The following is a 25,320-nucleotide window of genomic DNA, read 5'->3' as shown; positions in this document are numbered from 1 at the left end:
CTGGAATCACAAATTGCTCAAAGTTTGTTGAGGTGGCATTTAAAAAAATTTTTTATTGACCTTTAAAAAATAAATAAATAAATGATTGATTGACTTTATTTATCTCAGAGTGCAGAAATGTACTTGTTACATCAGCTCAAATAGTCAAAAAAAGAAAAAGAAAAAGAAGAAGGTGCCAAAGAAGAAAAAGGTGCATGGGATATAGACAGTGTGTCCACATATGAAAGCTTTTTTTAGTAGGATCATTGTCCAGTGTTATTGCACAGGGTGTTTACATGAGTATTTATTTATATATATTGCACTGGGCATCAAATATAAAGAAACAGGTTAGTGCACAAGGTATTAAATGGTAATTGCATATTAAACATTGCACAAGTTATTACCGTTGTAGAGTCGCATTGTGGAGTCTGGTTTCAGCAGGGATGAATGACCTGCGGTAGCGCTCCTTATACCAAACTGGGTGTAAAAGTCTTTCAGTAAAGCAGAGGGTGGATGGTGTTGTCCATAATGGATGGAAGCTTGGACAGCTTTCTCCTCAGTCACTTCCTCCACTGAGTCCAAAACCCTGCCTTAAGGGCTGGTTATCCTCCTGCAGCAGTGTGTCGCAGTGAGCTTGTTGCAGGTATTTCTGATTTATGCCAATTTTAAAGCGTGGTCTGCGCTGTTATTCACGAACTAGCTGTGGGTCTAGATACAGTCGAGGCGGTGAGAAAGTGGGGGCAAGTTCGTGTGAGAACTAGAGACTGACACGGGAGTGGATTTTCACTCCTGTCCCGTCCCGCTCCTGGTGAAATTACTCCCACTCCCATCCCGCTCCCATTCAGAATGACTCCCACTCCTGCACTGCTCCCATTCTAGTTGTCTTCAATACGATTTCTGCCAATACATTGAATCTGGATTTCTATGAAGGGTCAGTTAAGTTCCTGTTTCTAACTGTAGTAACTGTTGGTCCCTCCATTGTTGTTTTTGAGCGCGGGTGAAAAACTCAGAGCGGAAGCACTGTTGGTTTTTGGGTCGTGTAGTTTTTTTGACTCGCATTATAGTGTAGGCCTCAAGGAAAAAAACTACAAAATGGCGGCGGCAGTACTGGATTTATTATATCTTTCTATTTTATTTTATTTGTTGGCATCGATCCTAGTTTTTTTTTAGTTACTATTGGTTTGCTCTCGCTCCCGTCTGCTCCCGTTAATGTTTAATCCTGTACCGTCCCAATCCCGTGATCGTTACTAATACTGACTCCCATCCCATGGGAATCCCACGGGAATCCCGTGACCCGTGGGATTCCCGAAAAAATGTCAGTCTCTAGTGAGAACGGAGGCACATGAGGGCGAAAAAGAGCAGGGATCCAGGTGGAAAAAGGGTCCTAGCGTTCTCCCGCATCTCGCTCTTATAGCTGGTCCATCTTTACAAGTCGTTTTCCACAATGGCGGTCAAACAAACAAAACAAGCTGGTAAGGTACCAAACAGGAAATATGCTTAGAGTAGAGCGGATGTAGATTTGACCAATCGGAGGCCTCCTGTCTGCGGCACCGTCTGCAGTCACCTACAGTTTTGAAGAGGTGCAGGAGAGTGTCTGCGTTAACTGCGACACACTCGCAGACGACCTGGTTTCTGAGCATAAACCAGCTTTAAGACAGAAGTGGTCTTTCTCAGCAGTTTGTTCAGTGTCTTTCTGTCCTGCTCTGCACAAAATTAAGAGTTGGACAGAAGGACAAACAGATTAATGATTTTTCGTCATTCTAAACGTTATATCTGTCTCATAATCAGTTAAATAGAATTAAAAGTAAAGAATGAAAAATCAAAAAATGATTGGGTGGATAATCTTTCCCGCTGCATGTTGTTGCTTTGCAGGTTGTTTCTGAGTACAACGAGCTTGTGGACGGCTCCTTGATCGACCTCTGTGGGGCCACCCTCCTGTGGCGTACGGCAGAGGGCCTCGCTCGCACCCCCACCGTCAAACACCTGGAGGCGCTGCGGCAGGATTTCAACGCTGGGCGGCCGCAGTGCCCGGTGGGCTTCAACACCCTGGCCTTCCCCAGCCTGCGCCGAAAGGACGTCTTGGATGAGAAGCAGCCGTGGGCGTACCTGCGCTGTGGCCATGTCCACGGCTACCACTGCTGGGGAGGGCGGCGGGATCCCGAGGTGGAAGCGGAGTGCCAGGAGAGGGAGTGTCCCATGTGTCGAGCTCCGGGACCCTACGTGCCGCTGTGGCTGGGCTGTGAGCCGGCCTTCTACGTGGACGCCGAGCCTCCCACCCACGCATTCGTCCCCTGTGGGCACGTCTGCTCGGAGAAGACGACGGCGTACTGGAGTCAGATCTCGCTGCCGCACGGCACCCACGCCTTCCACGCCGCCTGCCCGTTCTGCATCCATCCTCTCAGCGGAGAGACCGGCTTTGTCAGACTCATCTTCCAGAGCCCACTGGACTAGACGCCCCTTTGACCTCTGTTTGAAGACGGAGGGGAACAGTTTATAAAACTGAAACTGACTTCATTAAACACAAAGTGCATTTATTGGGTAAATTCCAGTTACTGTTTTAAAAATTAAATGTGTGTCTGCCAGCAATCTCCTCTAGAGGTGGTTTTATCTCATGGAGCAGCTTCAGAAAAACTCTGGGAAGGTGGTGAAAAGCTTAAGTTGCCTTATTCTATTTATTCTTTAGTGGGTTTTTCTAAAGCAGAGATTAACTGCAGTAGCACTCAGGTGTGACCTTAGAGCTAACCTCAAGTTTTCCTATTAAAACACTGGATTAAAAAAAAAACTCTGGGAATCTTTTATTTTTACTTTAAAAACAAGCAAGTCCTTCTTTGTCTTGAGAAATTATATTTTGAACTTAATGCAAGCAAATGTACATGTGGGAAACTTAAAAACCTGGATCCTGTGACCTTTATAGCAGCAATTTTTTTTTTTTTTATAAACAAAAATCTTTAATTCAGACACTGTAAAACTACACTTTTACATAATGTGAGCAATAAGGTTTTACCAAACCATTGTTGAAATTATATGCAACATTTATCTCTGCAGCGCCACCATGTGGCTGAATTTACCACTTTTTGAATGTAAGAGATAACTTTAAATATCTGCTTTATCTACTCCTAAGAAAATGTTTTATTTAGCTTTTTAATGCTTTTCTATATCTATCTTATCTGTTTTCTTTTAAAAGTTAGTTTACAGGCTTTTTGGGAAAACATGTTTTTATTCTGAATAATCTGTTACCACTCTAATGACTAATGTTTTGTCATTATAGATGTTTGGTCACCGTTGTTCTTATTGGGTTCTTTTGACTGTTTTTGTACTGTCCAAAATAATAAAGACTCTGATGCTCTTTACTGGCTGCCTCTGTTTTTTGGTTGGAACATTAAAATTCAAAACAAAGATTTTATTTTTCTATTGCAAAAATAACATGAAATAGCCCAAACCTGCTGCTAAATATTGCAATATTTTAAATTACAAGACTTTAGCCAAGGATTGAATAGTATGGAGACCATCTTAGCATTTTATAAATTAAAGTAGTTCAATTCAGTTTGTCTGTTACCGATCCACAACACGTCATCTCAAAGCACAGAGAAAATTCAACCAGATGATTCAGGCAGATTGGTTCAAATTTTTTTTAGGAAAACCAGCTGATTGCATCGAATCATTGACTCGAAAGCAATCACTCACACTAAGCATGCATGCAGAGACAATGGAGAGGAAAACTCCCTTTTAACAGGAAGAAACCTCCAGCAGAATTGGGCTCAGTGTGAGCGGCCATCTGCTGAGGCCCACTGGGGTTTAGGGAGACAGAAGCTCAAATATATAAGTACTTTCTATGTTAGAAAGGTTAACAGTAAACGAGCTCCACTGGTGACCAGAGATGGGAAGTAACGAAGTACAAATACTTAGTTACTGTACTCAAGTAGATTTTTCTATTTTTACTTTACTTTACTACTTATTTTTATGCCGACTTTTTACTTCTACTCCTTACATTTTTACACAAATATCTGTACTTTCTACTCCTTACATTTTAAAAAATTGGCTCGTTACTTTAGTTTTGAATCATTTCAATGGAGTTACCGTTATTATTTTTCACGTCATCAATACCAAATTCAATCTAATTGGATGGGAATCTACGTTGCATTTGACGCACCACTACAAGATGAATCGACAGATTCGGCGGTATTCATTGGCGGCAAATCATTGCAGCTTGGTGGCGGTGGCGTTAGCATAGTAGCATGGACGACGAGATGATTGAAAATGAACACAACGGAGATCTAGTCCTATTGGCAGACATCCATTTAAAATATAGGCAACGGCATGAAAAAAGTGGTTTCTACTTTTACTTTTAGTAAATTTACATGCCTGTACTTTGTTACTTTTACTTGAGTAAAGAAGTTTAATCAGTACATCCACTTTTACCAGAGTATTTTTTAACACAAGTATCTGTGCTTTTACTCAAGTACGGAAAGTGAGTACTTTTGCCATCTCTGCTGGTGACTCAAGATCTAAGCCGGTTTTCATTTTAAAGGGATGAAAGAGACCACATACAGTTAGTCACAGTAAAAGTTGAGCGCATAGCTATGTCTATGATAGAATGGGAACAACAACAGAAAAACAGGCCAAGCTCCAACATCTACAAACAAAGGTGTTGATGGCAGCAGCACAGGTGATATTTCTCTCCAGGATGGAGTCACAGCCAAACAGGAACAGACCAGATGAAGCTAATATGAGAAAAAGCAGAGAGAGCAGAACGTTAGAGATTGAACTAATAGATTCTGCAGAATTGAGATAGAGATGGAATGAGGCAGAATGATGATAAAAGGGTCCCTATGTCATCCAGCAGTCTAAGCCTATAGCAGCATAACTATAGCGATAGCTCAGGATAACCTGAGACCCTCTATTTGGCTGGATGTACTCTCTTCATCCTCTGACGGGGAAGCTGGCTCGGAGCTCGTCTGCCTGGCTGTGTGTTTCCTACTGTAGACGGGGCCGCCTGTGGCCCTGGTTGTTAGTTGTCTTTTGTATCTATGCTTTTTTTTCTATGTCTGCTTCTGTCTCCTTGAACCCCAGTCGGCCTCAGCAGATGGCCGCTCACACTGAGCCCAATTCTGCTAGAGGTTTCTTCCTGTTAAATGCTTGCCACTGTTGCCACAAGCATACTCAGTGTGAGGGATTGCCTTCGAGTCAATGAGTCGATGCAATCAACTGGTTTTCCTTGGATAGAAAACTTTGAAACAATTTGACTGGATGATCTGGTTGAATTGTCTCTATATAGTGCCTTGAGTTGAAGTGTGTTGTGAATTGGTGCAATAAAAATAAGCTGAATTGCATTGAATTTCAAGAAAAATTTACTTATATTTAAAATGAGTAGCACTGGGGGCCAGGACAAGTCCCCATAGGGGCCCTGGCCCCTGTTGGCCTCCTTCTAGAACTGCCCATGGGGAACAGTTTTGGTCAAGAAAACCTTAAAAATCTCCACATGAAATGCTTGAAAACTGTTTTTGAGGATCCATTCGGTTGTTTCTCCTTCGGGTTTGTCGAAGTTAAAGGAATAGTACACCCAAAACATGATTAGCCTTCATTTTCTACTCACCCCTATGCTGAACAACACTCTGGAGTAATTTTTTGATATCTCAAATGCATCTGGAGATCTGGGAGGCTTCTTGCTGTCTGCTGACATTCAAATAATGGAGATCTATGGTGCCCGAGACAGAAAGGTCCATAAAAGTCCACAAAAAACGTGTCAATATTCCTCCATACTGCTCGTCCAATGTATTCCAAGTGTCCTGAGTGGGTAGCATCCAGAATTTACTCGAAACGAAGTCATTTAGAATGTTTTTAGAGCATAAACAGTAGTGTATAGGATTTCCTGAAAGCGCGCACACGCGCGCTCACGACGCTACGGAAGCCGGCAGATCAAACCAGATGAAAGTGCGCATTCAGCGTCTGATCTTCCAATAATGCAAGCATAGAAGAAGAAATGTGCTGTTTACCGGTGCAAAGAAAGAAACAACGAAAGAAAAATATCTGAGGACTTCAGTGTTGAGGAAGAGCATGAGTTCTTTGCCGAGCTGAATGCGCTGGTTTGGTCTGCCGGCTTCCGTAGCGTCGTGAGCGCGCGTGTGCGCGCTTTCAGGAAATCCTATACACTACTGTTTATGCTCTAAAAACATTCTAAATGACTTCGTTTCGAGTAAATTCTGGATGCTACCCACTCAGGACACTTGGAATACATTGGACGAGCAGTATGGAGGAATATTGACACGTTTTTTGTGGACTTTTATGGACCTTTCTGTCTCGGTCACCATAGACCTCCATTATTTGAATGTCAGCAGACAGCAAGAAGCCTCCCAGATCTCCAGATGCATTTGAGATATCAAAAAAGTACTCCAGAGTGTTGTTCAGCATGGGGGTGAGTAGAAAATGAAGGCTAATCATGTTTTGGGTGTACTATTCCTTTAACACGACAAGACATATAAAAAGGACAGTTGTGGCCAGCAGGTGGCAGCAACAACATGGCAGAGAGAAGATGAAGAAAAAAAATAAATTTGTACTGGCTGCCGCAGTGCATGATGGTCGTTGTGCCGGTGCTATCCTGCTCGGTATGAATGTGTGTTATTCTGCTCACAGTCCCATCAGTGTTCATGTGATGTTGAAGAGGAGATATATCGACCAGAGCGCTTTACAAGTCAGGTAAAGACATGTCGAAAGTTCCACTTTCATAACAATTGGTTTCTTTTTTCTATATTTCCATGGTTGCTCTTTTAGCCTGTTAGCATTAGCCAGTCTACGTGTAACCGCAGCTGACAGCATAAACTTTAGCCACGGCTATTAGCAAAGACAGCATTTAAACTGCACCGTTTCTCGTGTGGTGTCAAACAGATACACGGTTTTGTCTGTTATGCATTTTTATGTTGTTCTAGCTTCGTTGTCAGCCGCGCTAACCTTAATATGACAAGTAAACATGACAAGTGAACAGCGTAGCGAGCTAAAGCTAGCTGGCTAGCTCCCGTCACTAATGGAGCCTAAACAATGAACTGACAGTTCAACCAGACTACACAACATCTCATAAAAAAGTTAGTTTTAACCAGGAAACATGTCAGTATTGTCGCTCAACGATTAGTATCTGTATGTTCTGCATTTAAATCCAGCTGTTTTATAATTAACTATTTATATATTTTTGTGGACCAAGCTGAATCCTGTCACAGTTTACCTTCTGGTGACCTGAAATGCTAATACTGTGGCAGGGAAATAGTAGCTTTGGTTTGGATATTAATCTAAAAATAATCTGTTGTGTTTCTGATACATAGCTGTTATTATTTGGGGCTTGTTTACAACATGAGAATGTTGCTGCTTTTTATGAGAAAGAGAGTTTTATTTCGGTTCAAAGGTAAAAACTGATTTCTCAGCTCTAATCTGAACCCTTTCTGTTACTGAAATCCACTGATTATACACATCTACTCCTTCTGCATTAAGGTACACCAAAAGGCAGAGACATGCCAAACTAATCAATGGATTGCCCTTCAGAACTCAATAGCAACAACAACATCTGAAAGTAACAATATCAGCACAACTATTCCAAATACGTACTTAATATAGTCATAGTTTACTGTAGTTTGAGTCTTTGGTTTATCAAATAATAAAATTCCTACATTCCTTTATTTTGAACATGTTCATGATTTGATAGAAGTTTGTATTTTGCTTTATACATGATTTGTTTTGGTATATAATATATCAAGTCTCTGAATTTTAGTGTGTTTAATTGATTAATTGGCTCACTGTATAGTTGAGGTCTGAAACAACTAATCGGATTATTCCTGATTAATCCCTTATTCAAATAATCGTCAACTAATTTAGTAATCGATTGTTATCTGGAGTATAGAGATGCTAAAATATGTCTTAAGCTTTCAGAGTGAACCACTTGGAGCAGAAATTATACCAAAATTGTAAAAAAAAAAAAAAAAAAAAAAAAAAAAAAATATATATATATATATATATATATACATACACACACATATTTTGCATTTAAGATTAAAAAAACAAAAACAAAAACAAAAACACGAAGAAAATCTCTATCAATCTGTTCTGTCCAGAACTCCTCAAATTGAAATGTTTTAGTTTGGTTTAATTTCATAAAAAATATATTTTGCTATTCCATTATTAATATTTATTAAAAAAGCGACAGATTAATCGATTTGTAAAAAAAACCAAACATTAATTGCAGCCCTAGTAAAGCTTCTGACTGATAAATCTAATAGCTTTTTGTTTGTATTAAAAAATAGAATTTGTATTAATTATATATTTCCCCACATCTCTACATAATACGTCATATATGGACCAATTATTAAAAATATTGTTTTTATTTTATGTCTCAACAGATAATTCTGTCTGCAAAAAGTAATAGGTAAAATAACATTTTCTTTGCACAAACTGCCTGTAGGTTGAAAGTATGAACATTTTAAATGAAAAATATCTAATCCTCCTTTTAAACTGTTAGCTCCCTTAAGTTTTACTGATAGTTAAGCTGTAGAGAAAATATGTCGTGTGTAAGTAAAAGAAGGTGTTGTAAAATTAAGATGCCACTATTTCAGCAATATTTCTAATATAAAACTATACTAACATGAGCTGAAATAATCTTTAGAGGTTCGTGTTTGTATTGAATAGAGCTGTTTATGGAAATAGTATAACTTGTCATTATTGATAAAAAAAAACACACCTTTCCATTTACATTAATTACAATTAATTTTAACCAATATTGCGATTGAGATGTAGTTGCGATCTTTCTCCTCGGCAATAAGCACAAGCATGCAGATGTTTTACTCCAGGGTTTCAGTTTTTTTCATGACCTTGAAAGCCTGCTCGTGCAGAGTGCAGTGTTGTAAAACTTTGCTGTTAAACTTGCACAAACAAAGTTCTTATTTCTACTATAATGCATTAATCGAGGCGCTTGCTGCTACTCTGTCCTCCTGGATGTGCTTTGGTGGCACAGTGGTTAGCGCACACAACCCATTTACGGAGGCTTTAGTCCTTTAAAAAAGAATCAACAAAAAAAACCCCACCAACTCTGTCCTCCCATCTGTGCGACACCTTAAGGGCTGGAGGAAGTAATTTAGTGTCTTACTATTCTTAAATGTATTGTGATTAAAAAAAATGTGTGCCTCTTCAATTTGAAAACTGCATTTTTCACAGTTGCAGTTAGATTGGAAATGATTTTTTTTAAAGCTTTTATTGAAAACCCATTCAAGCGTGTGTTCCTGGGTAATCTGTTGCTCTCAATAATTTGGTGTATTACTCCTGTTCTGGGACTGAAAATGATTTTTTTTTTTTTTTTTTTTTTAAGATAATGTGTTGCATTAAGTTCCCCAAATGAAAGCAATAACCCTACCTGTCTAAGTTTTGATATGTTTCTAAAAATAGAAATGAAACAGTTATATCTGGTACTTCTCATAATTAGCATCTGATGGAAACAAGCAAGTTTAAAGCATCTGACAGTCAGAAGCCCATCCTAATTTCTAATAGTCAGTAGTCCTGATGCTGTGTTTGATGTAATCCTTTCATTGCTGTGATGAGATTAGCAGCAGATGGTCGTTCACCTCCTAAGGCAGATTAAAACTGCTGCTTATTAACCCCCACAAATACACACTTTGTGTAAAAAAAAAAAAAATGCCTCTGGACCAAATAAACTGCAGTAGACTAAAGTGGAACCCTCTGGCACAATTTGTGAAAAGATGGCAGCAGTATTTTTTTTTTTTAATTCTTACACATTATTAAAATGTTCCAGGGTTGAGTGGATGCTGGGTTGAGTTGTGACTGATGTAGCAGCTTTGATCAATGCAAGCTTCACCCTAAAAGCAAACGCCAACAGTCACTTCCTTTGCAGCTACATGATGAATCTGTCAAGTGGAAGTGAGAATATATTCTAGTAATGTTAAACTAAGGTTCTTTTATTAGATGCATTTTGCAGACATTAAATCCTGAAGCTCTGAACAGGTCAGTGTCATTCATAAACCTAAAATAAAAAACATCTGTAAAAAGCAAAATGCATCCAATCAAAAACACAATAAAAAACATGGAGAAAAAAATGGATTTCAGTTTGATTTTTAAACATTTCTACAGAGAGCAGTGGTAAAATATCAAATACTTTAGGAGCCACAGACCCGGCCTTCCTTTAGTTTTTAACAGAGTATGAATAACATCTAAGAGGTTTGGTGCTTAGGATTGAAGTCTACAGAGTGGAGTTTAAATAAATACTGATACAAATATTTTAGAACCTGCCCCTTTAGAGCCCTTTAGGTACAAACAAGAGTTTTAGATTTAACACTAAAATGGCGGCCTTTTCAAGGAGCATGAAACTGGAGTTATATGTGAAAAATCTTCTATATTTAGTTGGAGGTCTGGCTGATTTGTTGTGGAAAGTTTCGAGGTGTGAAACTGAGGTTCTGTCTAGACCAGGAGTCAGCAACTTATAACCAATAGAAATACTATTTTTTTTTTCCTCTTATTTTAAATAAATCTACAGTTTCTAGAGCCCTGAAACATCCATAACCATGTTTTTGTGATAAAAAACACCCTCTGTATAAATAGTATTATAGTTACAAATCGAAACCTTTGTCTTTCATTTAGGCTTACAAAAATACAAAAAAAATAATTTCTTAAAAATGCATTAAAATTTTTCATTTGAGTCGTAATTAATAAACTATTGAATCATTAACTCAGTTTTCGTTTAATCAATAAGTGAAGTATGTAGACTAAAAAAGGAACACATCACGTCATCAATCTATATAACGCCTCCCTCAAGTGATTCAGCCCCCCCCGTAATTGACATTTATGCACTATTTTTGCACGCCACGCATCACTTTACTTGGATTTATCACCTTACTTGGACTTTTCACTTTATTTGGATTTTGTTTTTACATATGCATAGATATACGTACAGATATATATATATATACAGAAGAGCTATATGTGTATATATTTTATCTCTTTTATTCTTATTTTTTATCTTTATTATATTGTATAGTTGGATGTGTGTATATATCATGTAAAACTGTAACTGGAGCGTGTAACAAAAGTAATTTCCCTCTGGGATTATTAAAGTATTTCTGATTCTGATTCTGATCAAAGGAGAAATATTAGCCAAAACTGTTCAAAATATATGTAAAGTTTGATTAAAGATAAAAAAAAAACATTCTTTAACAGTAAATAAGAATTCCTAAAGTAGCATAGTTTTAGATGGTATAAACTGCTATAAAGCATACACTATATTGCCAAAAGTATTTGCTCACCTGCCTTGACTCACATATGAGCTTAAGTGACATCCCGTTCCTAATCCATAGGGTTCAATATGACGTCGGTCCACCCTTTGCAGCTAGAACAGCTTCAACTCTTCTGGGAAGGCTGTCCACAAGGTTTAGGAGTGTGTTTATGGGAATTTTTGACCATTCTTCCAGAAGCGCATTTGTGAGGTCGCACACTGATGTTGGACGAGAAGGCCTGGCTCTCAGTCTCCGCTCTAATTCATCCCAAAGGTGTTCTATCGGGTTGAGGTCAGGACTCTGTGCAGGCCAGTCAAGTTCATCCACACCAGACTCTGTCATCCATGTCTTTATGGACCTTGCTTTGTGCACTGGTGCACAGTCATGTTGGAAGAGGAAGGGGCCAGCTCCAAACTGTTCCCACAAAGTTGGGAGCATGGAATTGTCCAAAATGTCTTGGTATGCTGAAGCATTCAGAGTTCCTTTCACTGGAACTAAGGGGCCAAGCCCAGCTCCTGAAAAACAACCCCACACCATAATCCCCCCTCCACCAAACTTTACACTTGGCACAATGCAGTCAGACAAGTACCGTTCTCCTGGCAACCGCCAAACCCAGACCCGTCCATCAGATTGCCAGATGGAGAAGCGCGATTCGTCACTCCAGAGAACGCGTCTCCACTGCTCTAGAGTCCAGTGGCGGCGTGCTTTACACCACCGCATCCGACGCTTTGCATTGCACTTGGTGATGTATGGCTTGGATGCAGCTGCTCGACCATGGAAACCCATTCCATGAAGCTCTCTGCGCACTGTTCTTGAGCTAATCTGAAGGCCACATGAAGTTCGGAGGTCTGTAGTGATTGACTCTGCAGAAAGTTGGCGACCTCTTCGCACTATGCGCTTCAGCATCCGCTGACCCCGCTCCGTCAGTTTACGTGGCCTACCACTTCGTGGCTGAGTTGCTGTCGTTCCCAAACACTTCCATTTTCTTATAATACAGCTGACAGTTGACTGTGGAATATTTAGGAGCGAGGAAATTTCACGACTGGATTTGTTGCACAGGTGGCATCCTATCACAGTTCCACGCTGGAATTCACTGAGCTCCTGAGAGCGACCCATTCTTTCACAAATGTTTGTAAAAACAGTCTGCATGCCTAGGTGCTTGAATTTATACACCTGTGGCCATGGAAGTGATTGGAACACCTGATTCCAATAATTTGGATGGGTGAGCAAATACTTTTGGCAATATAGTGTATGTTGCTATCTGATTATTATTTGATTGATTGAAAAAAAATTATCAACAGATAAAATTCATTAGCAAAACTATTGTTTGATGCTGCCCTACATACAGTGTGATGTCATCAGCATACATGTGATAAGAAATATCAGCAAAACCCTGAATTATACAGGCTAATAGGATGTAAAAATGAAAAGGGACCAGAAGCGACACTTGTGGAACCCCAGAGATCAGAATGTCCTGAGAGTCGGATCAGAGAACCAGACACCATAGATAGACCCATAGATGCCAGTCAGAGCCTTTAGTATGGGAGAATTATCCTGCCATAATGCAAGAGCACATAATTTCAATTTGAGAAAAGAATTTCATCTTCTTGCACTCAAAAACTTATAATGCTCACACTCAAAACATGCGCTCTCTCTCAGATATTTTCTCTTCTCTCTCAAATCTTTGTTTCTTCTCTCAGATTTAATGCTTCTTGCACAGATATTTTCTCCTCTTGCTTGCCTCCTTCTCTTCGCGCTCTGCTCGAGTCTCAGATATGCTCGCAAACCTGAGGCTCTGCTTGCAGATTTTTTTGCTCTCTCTCAGATTGCAGTCAGATCGTCTCCTAGCAACCTTTCCAGCCAATAGAACGACAGCCTCAGACAGGGTGCGCTTGTTTAACCCTACTGAGTGTGCCTGTGCTACTATAAGAGCGTCAGCTAAAACTGCTATTTACAGTAGTTTTGCTAGTAGTTTGCTAGTCAGGGCAGATGCTGCGTCTAGCAGAAATTAAGTGACTTTTCATTGGTGATTCTTAAAATGCCCTTTATTATTTCCTTTTTTTATTTTCCTGATCGTGGTTGTTTTTCAGCTTCTTATTTTAATAGCTTTTAAATTTAAAAAGCCATTTTATTGTCGGTAAGATTTATCACAGGCAAACTCAGTAGAGTTAAACAAGCGCACCCTTTCTGAGGCTGTCGTTCTATTGGCTGGAAAGGTTGCTAGGCGACGATCCGACTGCAATCCGAGAGAGAGCAAAAAAAATGCGCAAGCAGAGCCTACGGGTTTGTGAGCGTATCTGAGACTCGAGCAGAGCGCGGTTTGTGCGCGAAGAGAAGGAGGCAAGCGAGAGGAGAAAATATCTGTGCAAGAAGCATTAAATCTGAGAGAAGAAACAAAGATTTGAGAGAGAAGAGAAAATATTTGAGAGAGAGCGCATGTTTTGAGTGTGAGCATTATAAGTTTTGAGTACAAGAAGATGAAATTCTTTTCTCAGATTGAAATTATGTGCTCTTGCATTATGGCAGGATAATTCTCCCATAGTTTAGTTTTTGTAGTCACCAGTATTAAACGCTGCACTGGTATCCAGCAGGACCGACTCTTGACTATGTCCCTTTATCCGCTGCCATTACAATCTCAAACAATTTGTGAAGCGTCTCAGTGGAGTTCTGGTGTAGAAAAACAGTCCAAGATCTAAGCTGGGTTTCATGAACTTTTTCTTATTACATCCTGATAAAGGGCAGCTCAGATATAAGGTGATCCATGGAGGATTATTCAGGTCAGGATGACCTCTGCCATTTTAAAAAGGACAGGACAGGATCTTCTTTAAGTTAGCTGTTGTCCATTATTGACAATATTGATGGACCAAAGGAGTAATACAAACAGGTAAAGGGGAAAACTCTGGAGCTCATCTTTTTGGGTTGCAGAGCCAGATTTCGTAAAGCAGAAATGTTTTTGCAGGTTTCCCAGAACTTTTCACTCTAACGATGCTTAGTTTGGTTTACCTTGAATCTACTACTCACCTGCTTTCCGTGGTCAAGATTTGTAGGATTTGAAAATTGCAGAATCGTTTCTTCCTCTGAAATCCTTCATCTCAGTGTTTGTTTGGGATTTCCAGCTAGCCTCCTGGGAGGCGAGCCCCAATGCCATGGCCTCCAGTAACAGCTCCTCCCCAGTGCCTCGCCCTGCAGGTGGGGGTCGAGATGGGATGCACCGGAAGGAGCATGGCTCCTCGCCTCTGCGCTGCCGGGCCGTTCGCTCCTTACCGGACGTTTGCCCCAAGGAACCAACGGGTGAGCAGAAAAAAACCCTCCTCATTGCTCCCAGCCTGGTCTACATTTCTGTCTGCATGTCTTTTATCTTGTGTTAATAGTCTGTAATTTGGAAACTGGGAAAAACTTCAGCCTTAATTCCTGCCTCCCTAAAACCTAATGCTGTGTTCAGACCATACGCTGCAGGAGCAGCAAAAGCAGGTAGTTTACATGCAAAGTCAATGCTTGACGCGCATCAAGGCGCAGCAAAAGGTCCTGCAGCACGTCTAAGCAGCTGAAGCAGCATATCATGAGCTTCTGAGCACGCAATGCGCTGCAAAAGCAACAGCTGCTGGAGTTGGATAGATTTTACTCTTGCTGCACGACGCATCACATCCACCAATCAGAGAGGCTGATCTGAGAGCTGGCAGGGAGACGGAGAACGCGCTGCTGATGCAGAGCGCTATGATCACTTCTCTGAAATATTTTATTAATGCCTAAATTAACTTAAAATGTCAAAAACTGCCGGCAAGATATGTTGATTTTATTCTTCTGGTGCCTGCAGTTTGGATAACGTACGTGAAAAACGCCTTCTGGCCGCCGCAAACAGTAGCGGAAAACCGTGAATAGCCGACCAGGCCAGAGGCTGTTGCTGACAGTGACAGAGAACTGCCGGTCTCAGCAGCTCTGACAGCAAAATAATATATGAAAGCAGGATGGTAATCTGGATGAACTGACGGCACAGATGAAATTTTCAGGTGGACTTTCTTACTTAAAAATATATTTAAACTACTTTTTACCCACTGACCACAGCAAATATAGCAAAGCCGCTCTCTGCATTGATTGAACACATCAGCAGCAGACGTATCGGATGGAGACAGTTTACTGGACGCGCTTCAGGGGCGACAAAGTTGCTTTCAGCTCTTGCGTTCTGAACGCAGCATAATTGTTTATTTTCCCACTTCAGTCACCGTGTGATGCTGTGAGCCTACAAACATTCTTTTGTTATGAGCTAATTGATGTTTTTTGCTTCTTTGTCTGTTTAAATATCCACTCAACAAAGTTCACCTAATTACTCTAGTTATTTTCTTGTATTTCTTTTTTTTTTTTTTTTTATTAATTTCAAGATATTTCTCCTCATGCAAATGTAAATAATAGTCCACTGTTACTGTTTACTGTAATTTAGAGATGCACGATATAATCGGCCCCCTATCGGTATTGGCCTTAAAACTGAATATCGGACATCGGCCACCCCACCGATATTTAACCCGATATTTGATCAGCTTCTGAGTTTCTAAAGTCTATAAAAAAAATATATACCACTACTTCTTCTTCTTCCTCAAAAACCTCTTTTTTACAGACTTAAAAACTTCTAAAGACGAAGGAAAAAATATTGATACATTAAAATATCACAATATCTTCACATGCTGATATATTGCCATTTAAAAACACCATATCAATCTCTTTTACTAATGAAATATTGCTATATTTCATCGTTATGCTACGAAATCCCCCGAAAATTCACGAAATTTTGCCATATTTTTATATGTTGATATATTGACGCGGTATCAATCTATTTTACTAACAAAATCTCACAAGAATTTGCTAAATATCACGAGAGTTTGTAACAGAACAATGAAATTTCACGAGATTTTGAAAGTAAAATAGATCGATACCCCGTTTTTAAAAATCAATTTGATATCAGCATATGAAAATATATTTGAGTATATTATTTTTCAAAGTGTCAGATATGGAGAACAAAACTGCGATTTTCAATGACTACTTATTTTTGTCCAGCTTTAACATCGGTATATCAGATATCGGCCAAAATCCCAATATCGTGCATCCCTACTGTAATAATTTTTTCCTCTATGAAAATGGTGTCATTCAATTTAACATACAGATTAGTAGTTTATTAATTGAATGTGGTGTTTTCCTTCTGCAGGTGAGGGGCGGAGCCTGTGCAACGGTCCCTCCGTTGTGGCGGAACACGACCGATGGACGGTGTACAGTTCAAAGGTCAACCTCCCCGCAGCGCTAAATGATCCCAGGCTGGCCAAACGAGAGTCGGACTTTTTCACCAAGACATGGGGGCTGGACTTCACAGAGACCGAAGTCATGCCTTCCTTCCACCTGCCCAACATCACCCGGGAACACTTCGGGCCATACTCGCAGGAAATGAGTCAGGTAACCTCTAGGCTATATTTTTAAGAGCTTAATTTTTCTCAGAAAGGAAAAATGTTCACATTTAAAGTAGGGGTGGGCGATATGGCGATTTAAGATCGTGTTACGATCTGTCATTATTAAGAGACCGTTTTATCAGGATCCCCAGAACTGCAGTGCTGCTGTATTTCTACTAAAAAAAAACCTTCACAGCTAGAATATAATGAGGGTTTGACGTCCGTCCGTTAGTTTAAAAACGCTAACAGATTAATTTACAAAACTTGCTCCCTAAGATAAAGGCAGTAAATGGTGGAACAGCGTGACAGAAGCGGTGATGTTTCACTTGGTGAAAGATTTATGTCCTCTACGAACCGTAGAAGGAGTAGGATTTAATAAAATGTTAAACGTTTTGGATCCTCGCTTTGAGTTGCCCAGCCGCACTTATTTTTCAAACACCGCTCTTCAACGTATGTACGCTGAATGCAGAGAGAAAGTTTCACAAAATATAAAAAATTTGCACTTCTTTGCCACCACAAGCGACCTCTGATCTGGGATCTATGTAATGCAACACTGCAGGCGGCCTATTTTCCTGATCATATCATCATAGATTGCACAGATTACATCTTGACTTGCACTATATTTGCAGTTCCATAATAGTTTTTGTTTCTAAAGACTTTAGAAATTATACAAATCTATTGTTTAATGTAATAATTTTTTTAAAACTCTTTCTGTGTGCTTTCTTTTATCTTCATTAGACCAGTCAAGATACAGTTAGATTTTTTATTTATTTTGACTGTAGTTACTTGAAAAATGTAACTAATTTGTAATTGTTTTCCTCAGGAGTTATTACATTTTTATACTCTTTGGTGTGTTTACAATATAGACATTAAAAAAATAAGTTTGTTAGCACTGCTTTGATTCTCTAATTTTAATAAACTTGTTAATTTATTTAACCTTCTTTGCATGTCATTGAGGTTATGTTGGTCGTATCTAAAAAATCGTGATGACAGGGTTCCCGCGGGTCCTTAAAAAGTCTTAAAAGGCATTGAATTCTTCAAAATAAAACTAAGGCCTTAATTGGTATTAAAATGTCTTAAATTAGTCTTTCGTAGGTCTTAATTTTTAAAACATCATAAATAGGATAATTTTTATTACGATTTATTTTTGTAATCTAAATAAAACATCAAAATTGACGAATTTTTTTTTTTTATTTAAAAAAAATAACGGCTCGCCATTATTGGTTCCGTCCCAATAGCGGAACCAATAAAGCGTTGTTGCTGCCAGGACATTTGGGAGATGCGCCATTAACTTATTGTCTGGAAAATATGAGCAAGTGTAAATGTAACCAAAATTGTCTCCAGCCAAGAGTTTTCTCCATGGCTAAAACCAGGGAACATACATGAGGCTCAGTGGATTTAGTGCAAGAAGTCATTCAAGCTCAGAACGATGGGAATTAATGCAGTGGAGTCGCACATGCGAAGCACGAAACACAAAGCGTTAAAATGGAGTTACAGAGAAACAGCCGGTATTTCTCAGTTTAGTTCCACCCTTGTCTCTGCAACGCCTCCACTTATCACCAAATCAAACATACTAAGAAAACCATACAAAGAAAAATAGCTGCAAAAAAGACTTAGCACTGGTTATGTTGGGGCTTTAAAACTGATTTGTTTTGTTCCCTGCTAAAACAAAGTTTGTGAATTCAGTTAAATAATTGTTAAAATATATCTGTCATTTGTGTGTTTTTAGCTTCCTGTATGGGAAGCTTTTCAACATTTGAAACATTAGTGCAGTGGTTTATGTTAAAATAAACCTTTGGGTTAAGTTGTCGCAAGCAGGTTTTTCTTGTTTCTTGTGAATTTGGTCTTAAATTTTTATTTCAAGTGGCATTAAAAAGTCTTGAATTTAACTTGCCTTATGCTGTAGGAACGCTGGATAAATTGAGATCACAATAATATAATCAAAAAATCATGATATTTTATTTTTGCCATATTGCCCAGCCCTAATTTAAAGCTACATCTCTAAGAGCAAATGTCTGTTTCTCAGAATAAGCACTGATTCAGGAAGTCTAATATGGTGCGGCTGACTCCATGAGTCACGTTTTTGACTTATCGGTTCATAAGTCATCTACACAAGGCTTAAATCCATGTTTGAACCTATGACTCATTTCATTTTTACAAAACAGGATAATTAACTTTTTATTCTACATTCCAACAGTATTTACTCTCTGTCTCTTTAGCTGCACAATTAAGAGTTTGTAGAAAGTTTGTGAAGAATCGGAAAGGTTTTGTAGTTTAAGCATTTTATATAAAGGATGCCACAGAACCCTCAGTAGATCAGAAGATGTTCTATATGAGAAAGGTTTTAGTCCTCCCCATGAAGGAAACTGTTCAGTCAAGCTGTTTCATATGGTTGTGCTTCATTGGTTTTAAGTTTTAACTGAGTCAGCAGGATGCATGTTAGCACCAGCCTGTAAATTAGCATCAGCTTTCAAATCAAAGAGGGGGTTGTTAAACATGTAAACATTCACTTTCACTACTTTGGCTGCAGTATCAGACTAATACGACTGATTAACTGTTTTTCGGTAATGTATAATATAAAGGAGTTCCTTTTTCCTTGTTCTATATCTTTGTGAAAGGATTTCAGCAGCAGGAATCAACATGCTGACAAACCTGTTCCACCCATTCATGGTGTGAGCTGGCCCTTCCAGAAACGGTTTATTTAAAGTTAGAGCCTCGTGATATGAAAATAAATCCTGGTCTTTTAGCAGCAGATTTACTTCATACATCCAGATAATGTTTAGTATGAAACCTAAAAAGGATCTTGCTTTCTTCTTCTGGCTAATTCAGCAGGTTTGTAGGTAAGTTTTTAGTAAGTTTCATGTAGCGTATAAGGAAACAGTTTTGACCTTTTTTTTTCTATATAAAAAGGAAAAGATACTATTTAGTGAGGCATTTTCTAATTTCATTTTTACTTTTTTTTTTGCACATTCTGTCTCTGTAAGTCCTGCAGTTCAAAAGAGAATCACATGACCCTGCGCCAACCTCGTAGCGCTGTTTTATTTCCTCCCTCAGGTTTCACAAGGAGAAGTCGACTTTCAGACTTTACAGCTGCTGACGTTTATCCATTTTCCTTTCCCATCTCGTTCGACATACAGCTTTAGCTCATCGGAGCTCATAAATAACCTTTTCTGTTTTCTTTGTTTGCTGTTTTTAGAGAGAACGAATCCACGACCGCTGCAAGACGATCTGTCCCAATAAAGACGATGTGGATGCAGTTTCCAGTGTCACATCCAACAGCGGTATGAATTATTAATTTGCTGTTGCAGCCCAGTGCCCCCATTATATAGTCCATAAACCAATCAGCACATCACTGCTGTGTTAAACATGAGTATCATTGGATGCTGGACTGAAGTAGCATCGCTAACCGACTAAACGCTCTTTCCATTTCACCCACATAGTGACTAAAATCTTATGCAAGTCATATTTAAATGTCAAATCATTCTGGCTTAAACATCTATAAAAACGTACTCTTTATCCGATGATATTCTCCCAAAATTTAGAAAATTTCTATTTATTAAAAAAATGCTGTCTTAAAATCTGTGTTTTTTTTTCCGTTATCTAATGCTACGTTCACACCGGACGCAGCAAGGGCAGCAAAATCGCGTCTGCTGCTTCACTTTTGCTGCTTGTACCAGTTAGTTCTGACGCGCGGCTGAAGCAGCTTTGCTGCTCTGGCTGCGCAGTAGGTCTAACGCGCGTTGGGCGGAGCTTCACTATCCTTTCTCTGCCTTGCTGTGATCAGTGGGAATAAAGTAGTTTTAATATGTTTTAAAGTGAGAAAATCCACCGGAAAACTTCATCAGTGCAGTCAGTTCATCCAGATTACCATCCTGCCTTCCAATATTAGTTCTGTGGGAGACGCTCAGACCCCCACATACCAGCGGTGCGCTGTCAGTAGGAATCCCTTCATCAGCAGCCTCTGGCCGGGTCGCCTCCTCGCGGTTCACCGCGGCGGCTGGTAGGTGTTTTTCATCTAAATAATCCAAACTGCAGGCAGCAGGATAATAAAAGCGAACATATTCTGCCGGCAGATTTCTGCATTTGAAGTTAATTTATGCATCAATAAACTGTTTCAGAGGAGTGATCACAGCGCTCTGTATCATCAGCGATGTGTTTGTCTCTCTGCCAGCTCCCAGATCAGCTTCTCTTATTGGTTGGCGCGGCGCGTCGAGCAGCAAAAGTTAAATTTTTCCATCTCGAGCAGCAGCGCGTCAGATGCTTAAATGCGCCTGACGCGCTGCTTTAGCGGCTCAGACGATGCGGTACATTTTGCTGCGCCTTGACGTGGTCAACCATTGACTTTGCATGTAAACTCGCTGCTTCTGCTGCGCCTGCTGCGTCCGGTGTGAACGTAGCATAATGCAGGCCAGTTAGTTATACGTCAACCTGAACACCTAAATTCGGCCAATCATATATCAACAGTAATCTGTCAATCACATTTTTTTGGTCATTGCATCTTGATTCATATGTCACAGCTAATATATGCAACAGTTGAAGTAATGAATAAGAATAATCTACTTTACTATTGAGATATGTCCTCTTCCACAACAACTTGGTTCCCATTTCCCCCATTTAAAAAGAAAAATGGATGAAGGAGGAGACTCATCCACGACCTCCGACACTAAACTCTCCTCCTCTTGCATGTTTCCGCTGTCCATAGCGTTCCTTGACAGTGTCGTTTCTAAGTCACCAGTTTAGTGCTACTTGGTCCCAATGGAATTTCCCATTGGGAACCTACTAGCACTAAGTTGCTAACTGGTTAGCAAGATGGTTCCGAGACACCAACCCACAACCAAATGAGCTTGCTAGGGCTGGGTAAAAAAATAGATTTAATCGATTTTGAATCGAATACTTTACATTTTTGCAGAATCGATGTCTAGGGAATGAGATCGATTAGTTTTATAGTGACCCGCGTGACGTTCACATTCAAATAAACAGGAAAGATGCTCTCAAGATGGCTTCAAGCCAGACAGCTGCAAATATAGCCAATAGGTTGACTGAAGACATGGGGGCTGACCAGAAAACACCCTGTAGTTGTTACAGACAACGCTGCAAATATAGTTTTTGCATTGAAGATAATGCAGCTCATGCATGTCTGCTGTGTCTCTGCCGTGTCACAACTGCGGCTTCACTTTTCACAAACAGGTTTGCACTCATGAGACAGTTTTGTTCACGTCTCAAGCTTAAACTGTCTGATTTACAAGTTTGCACTTTGTGTTTAATGTGACAGGAAAAAATAAAATGCATGAGTTGAACCACTTTCATTATTGTAAAAACAGATCGAATCGAAATTAATCGATTTAGAACTGTATGAATCAAAACCGAATCGATTCAGGACTTTGGCGAAAATACCCAGCCCTAGAGCTTTTGACCTTCCGCCACAACAATCCCACCCCCTTGATAAACGACCAATCACCTTCACTTTATTCACTCGTGTAAAGTCGGGCACCACTTCAGAAATATAACGGTTGGAAACGCCGTTTCTCTAAGACTTTAAAATATGAAGTACCTCCCCGTGGGTTATTAATCAGTAATTGTCAGCGAGCTGATCATCTGCGTGTGGGAATACTTCTGTCTGAATGTGCTGCCTGGGCTTCACTTAATAGCAGCCATTAGCTCAGATTAGCATCATTTTCAACATTTCTTATCTTGACAATTTAACAAGCAGAGCATGCTGTTGTGGTGATGTTATTAAGAAGCAAATAATTAAAACCTCTCCCTGTAATCTGTTTTAGCTAGTCATATTTTCCTGTTGCATAAAGTCTGTTTTCTACATTACTAACAGTGACTAAGGTAGACATATTTTTTTTCCATTTGATTATTTTGATATCTATGCTCTGAACATTGCTCAATCTGTTAACACTCAGCTAAAATATGTTACGCTGCTTTTATTTAGTAGATCTCATTTTGACCTGTTTTCTACTGGGAAATGCTTTATGAACACTTATTAATTCACTTATAAAATGGTTGCTTGCTTTATTGAGGGTGCTATGAAGTTCCCATCAAGTTTCCGAACCTTCAACAAAGAAACAAAATGTGGGGACAATTCCTTGCTTACTTACTTAAATGTTTAATCTTTTGTTGCTCATTAGTTCTTTAACTCTGTATAACCTGCTAACTAAGTGAGCAGGTTTGAACTGAATTGGTTGGTTCAGTTTTACGGTAGATATGCAACCAGCAGGGGACCAAATGCACATCCTAGATGAGCATCTTTATTAGGTTAAATGGAGAATTGTCTGTACATATATATTTTGTGGGTTTACATTAAGTCCTGTTTTACACCAATGATTTTTTTTGTCAAAGCAATTATGTAACTTATAAATTGTTTTGTTTTTGTTGCAGAAAAATCCAGAGCCGAGCTAGAACAAGTTCCAAAGGTCAGACATCCTTTTTTTTTTTTTACTATCAGCTACTGTTTCATATTTTAGGTGTTGTTGACCTTTTTATTTTCTGGCCCAGCTGTCTGTTAGTTTACAAGGTGTGATGTCAGCACTGTGCTGGAATCATATGCAGTTTTTGTCATGATTTGATCCTCTGAAGGAGAACAATCATTGTGGAAATTAAACCAACAAATCCTCCTGATCAGAAGCTAGTTTCTTATTCATTTATTATTAATATATCTTGTAGTGTTTGATTGTTACCTAAAACTTAAAAAAAGACAGGTTAACCTTTAAATCCTGAAGAAATTGGTTCTGGGAGGTTTTTATCACATAAGGAAAGGTTTTCCAAAAAAGTTTGAAGACGTTTCGCTTCCCATCCAGGAAGCTTGTTCAATTCTAAATGTCAGGAATAACGTTGAGTTTAAGGCTTTATACAGCAGCCCAACAAAGCCTTGTTTTTTATTTGAAAAACTGCAAATTGAGGACCAGAATGTTCACATTATGGACAAAGAAAATAGTTTGAGAGGGGAGTGAAGGAAGCTATCTATGTTGGGGAAGAAAAACCAACCTTAAACAGAGGGGGATGGACTCAGATTTCAGCTTTCAAAAACCTACAATGCAGCAATTGAGTTGATTCCTACCTTCTATTAACACAACCCCAACCCCTCTATAGGAGAGCAGAAGGCCTCGCCTATTCAGGCAGGCCAACAATTCCCTTAAATGCCCCCCTTTCAGAGACATAGACAGGCATGGGGCATTGCAGGCTAACAAAAGAAGCCAAACGATCCCCATTCTAAAGGGGGGGACCCGTTCCTCCGTTTCGATTTGCATGTTTTTTCTAAACTAAAACGAAGCTTTGTTGGGCTCGTCTTTAAACTTGGAAACAAAGTCCAGTGTTTATTTTATTTTATTTTATTTTTTACTTTTTTGGAATTACTATGACCTGGATGACTGAGAATCTTCACCAGCTTCTGGAAAGGTTTTATTTAAAGGCGCTGTACCCGATTCTGCAAAGTAAGCCCCGCCCCTAACCTTCGCCCATTGAGACACTTTCCTTTCACTCCACATGCAGGTGATAACTTGCACATCTCCTAATAAAATTAATGAAAAGGTTCCTGTCTAAGAAGACTACAGCCAGATTTGAGTCCTTCTTCGGTCGTTCTTGTTTTTCAACTAGAGCTGAAACAATCGGATTAATCATGATTAATCAATTATGTAAAAATTTGTCAACTAATTTAATAATCGATTAATCGTTAACTGTAAATGTAGAGACTCTAAAACATGCTTTAGCTGATAGAATAACCCACGTAGAGCAGCAATTATACCAAGATTGTAAAAAATAAATAAAATAAAAATAAACTTTTTGCATTTAAGATAAAAAAAAAAATTGTCCTTTAATATTCTCTATCCAGAACTCCACAAGAGGAAAAGTTTTAATTTCACCTGGTTTAATTTCATAAAAAAGACTCTTTGGGTATCAAATTATTAATCGATTAATTAAAAAAATAATGGACACTTTAATAAATTTGCAACATAATCTTTAGTTGCTGCCCTTGTTTTGACTTCTTCCTCCATTTTGATCCTTTCAGGCTGTTTAGCTGCATATTCAGAAACAGCTAGTAGGAGTATAGCAACTTGTTGGCCGCCATGCTTCTTTGTGCACAAGAAGCATGCAACTAAAACATCCCACATTAAAAAATGCTCTCAGTACCTGATGGGAAACGAGAAGCTTTACAGAATCGACTCCATTTTCAGAGAAAACTGTAACGTTAAAGTTAGAAGCCTACAATAAAAAATGCTTTAATAAAAAAATTAAAGTAATTTATTTCAATAAAATGACCATTTAAAAACACTTTTCTTAGAGAGATTAAAATGTAATCAGGTAAAAGTCCTCAAATGAAGCCATATGTATTCAGTAAGTCATCTACGATAAATTGGTTGTTCTGTTTTTTATGTGTGGATTTATTTCTTTTTAGATTTTTATGAGGCCAGAGTTTGCTTTGGAGGATCCGGCTACTTTCAACACTGTGCTGCCTTGGTCACACTTTCACAGCGCGGGGGGGAAAAGCCGAGACGTGGCTTCTTCTAAACTGCTTCAGGAAAAGGTGAACCCACACACACCCGTCCGAGGCTATCAATCCTGTCTAGAGTTTTGGGACTTTATGCTAAAAGTTTAGTTAAACTTTATTTCCTTAGTGAAATTATAGAATCATTTAATTTTACCAAATATGTGAA

At 39.1% G+C, this 25,320-nt stretch overlaps 2 protein-coding genes across 3 annotated transcripts in view; both read left to right on the top strand.

Moving 5' to 3' along the window:
• Positions 1–3,329, top strand: part of LOC119778671 (E3 ubiquitin-protein ligase pellino homolog 1-like) — a 28,208-nt gene extending 24,879 nt beyond the window's left edge. The window contains exon 7 of the mRNA XM_038278021.1: positions 1,852–3,329. Within this exon, the coding sequence (XP_038133949.1) occupies positions 1,852–2,430 (579 nt within the window). The 3' untranslated portion in view covers positions 2,431–3,329. The remainder of the gene's footprint in view (positions 1–1,851) is intronic.
• A 3,211-nt stretch (positions 3,330–6,540) lies between these two features.
• Positions 6,541–25,320, top strand: part of vps54 (VPS54 subunit of GARP complex) — a 36,312-nt gene continuing 17,532 nt past the window's right edge. For both annotated transcript variants that reach the window (XM_038278020.1, XM_038278019.1), the window contains exons 1-6: positions 6,541–6,672; positions 14,351–14,525; positions 16,429–16,670; positions 19,860–19,944; positions 23,048–23,082; positions 25,062–25,190. In XM_038278020.1, the coding sequence (XP_038133948.1) occupies positions 14,381–14,525; positions 16,429–16,670; positions 19,860–19,944; positions 23,048–23,082; positions 25,062–25,190 (636 nt within the window). In that variant the 5' untranslated portion in view covers positions 6,541–6,672; positions 14,351–14,380. The remainder of the gene's footprint in view (positions 6,673–14,350; positions 14,526–16,428; positions 16,671–19,859; positions 19,945–23,047; positions 23,083–25,061; positions 25,191–25,320) is intronic.

Source organism: Cyprinodon tularosa, unplaced genomic scaffold, assembly GCF_016077235.1.
Source record: "Cyprinodon tularosa strain WSP-4 unplaced genomic scaffold, ASM1607723v1 ctg137, whole genome shotgun sequence".
Taxonomy (NCBI): domain Eukaryota; kingdom Metazoa; phylum Chordata; class Actinopteri; order Cyprinodontiformes; family Cyprinodontidae; genus Cyprinodon; species Cyprinodon tularosa.
This window is presented reverse-complemented; position numbering and strand designations above follow the sequence as displayed.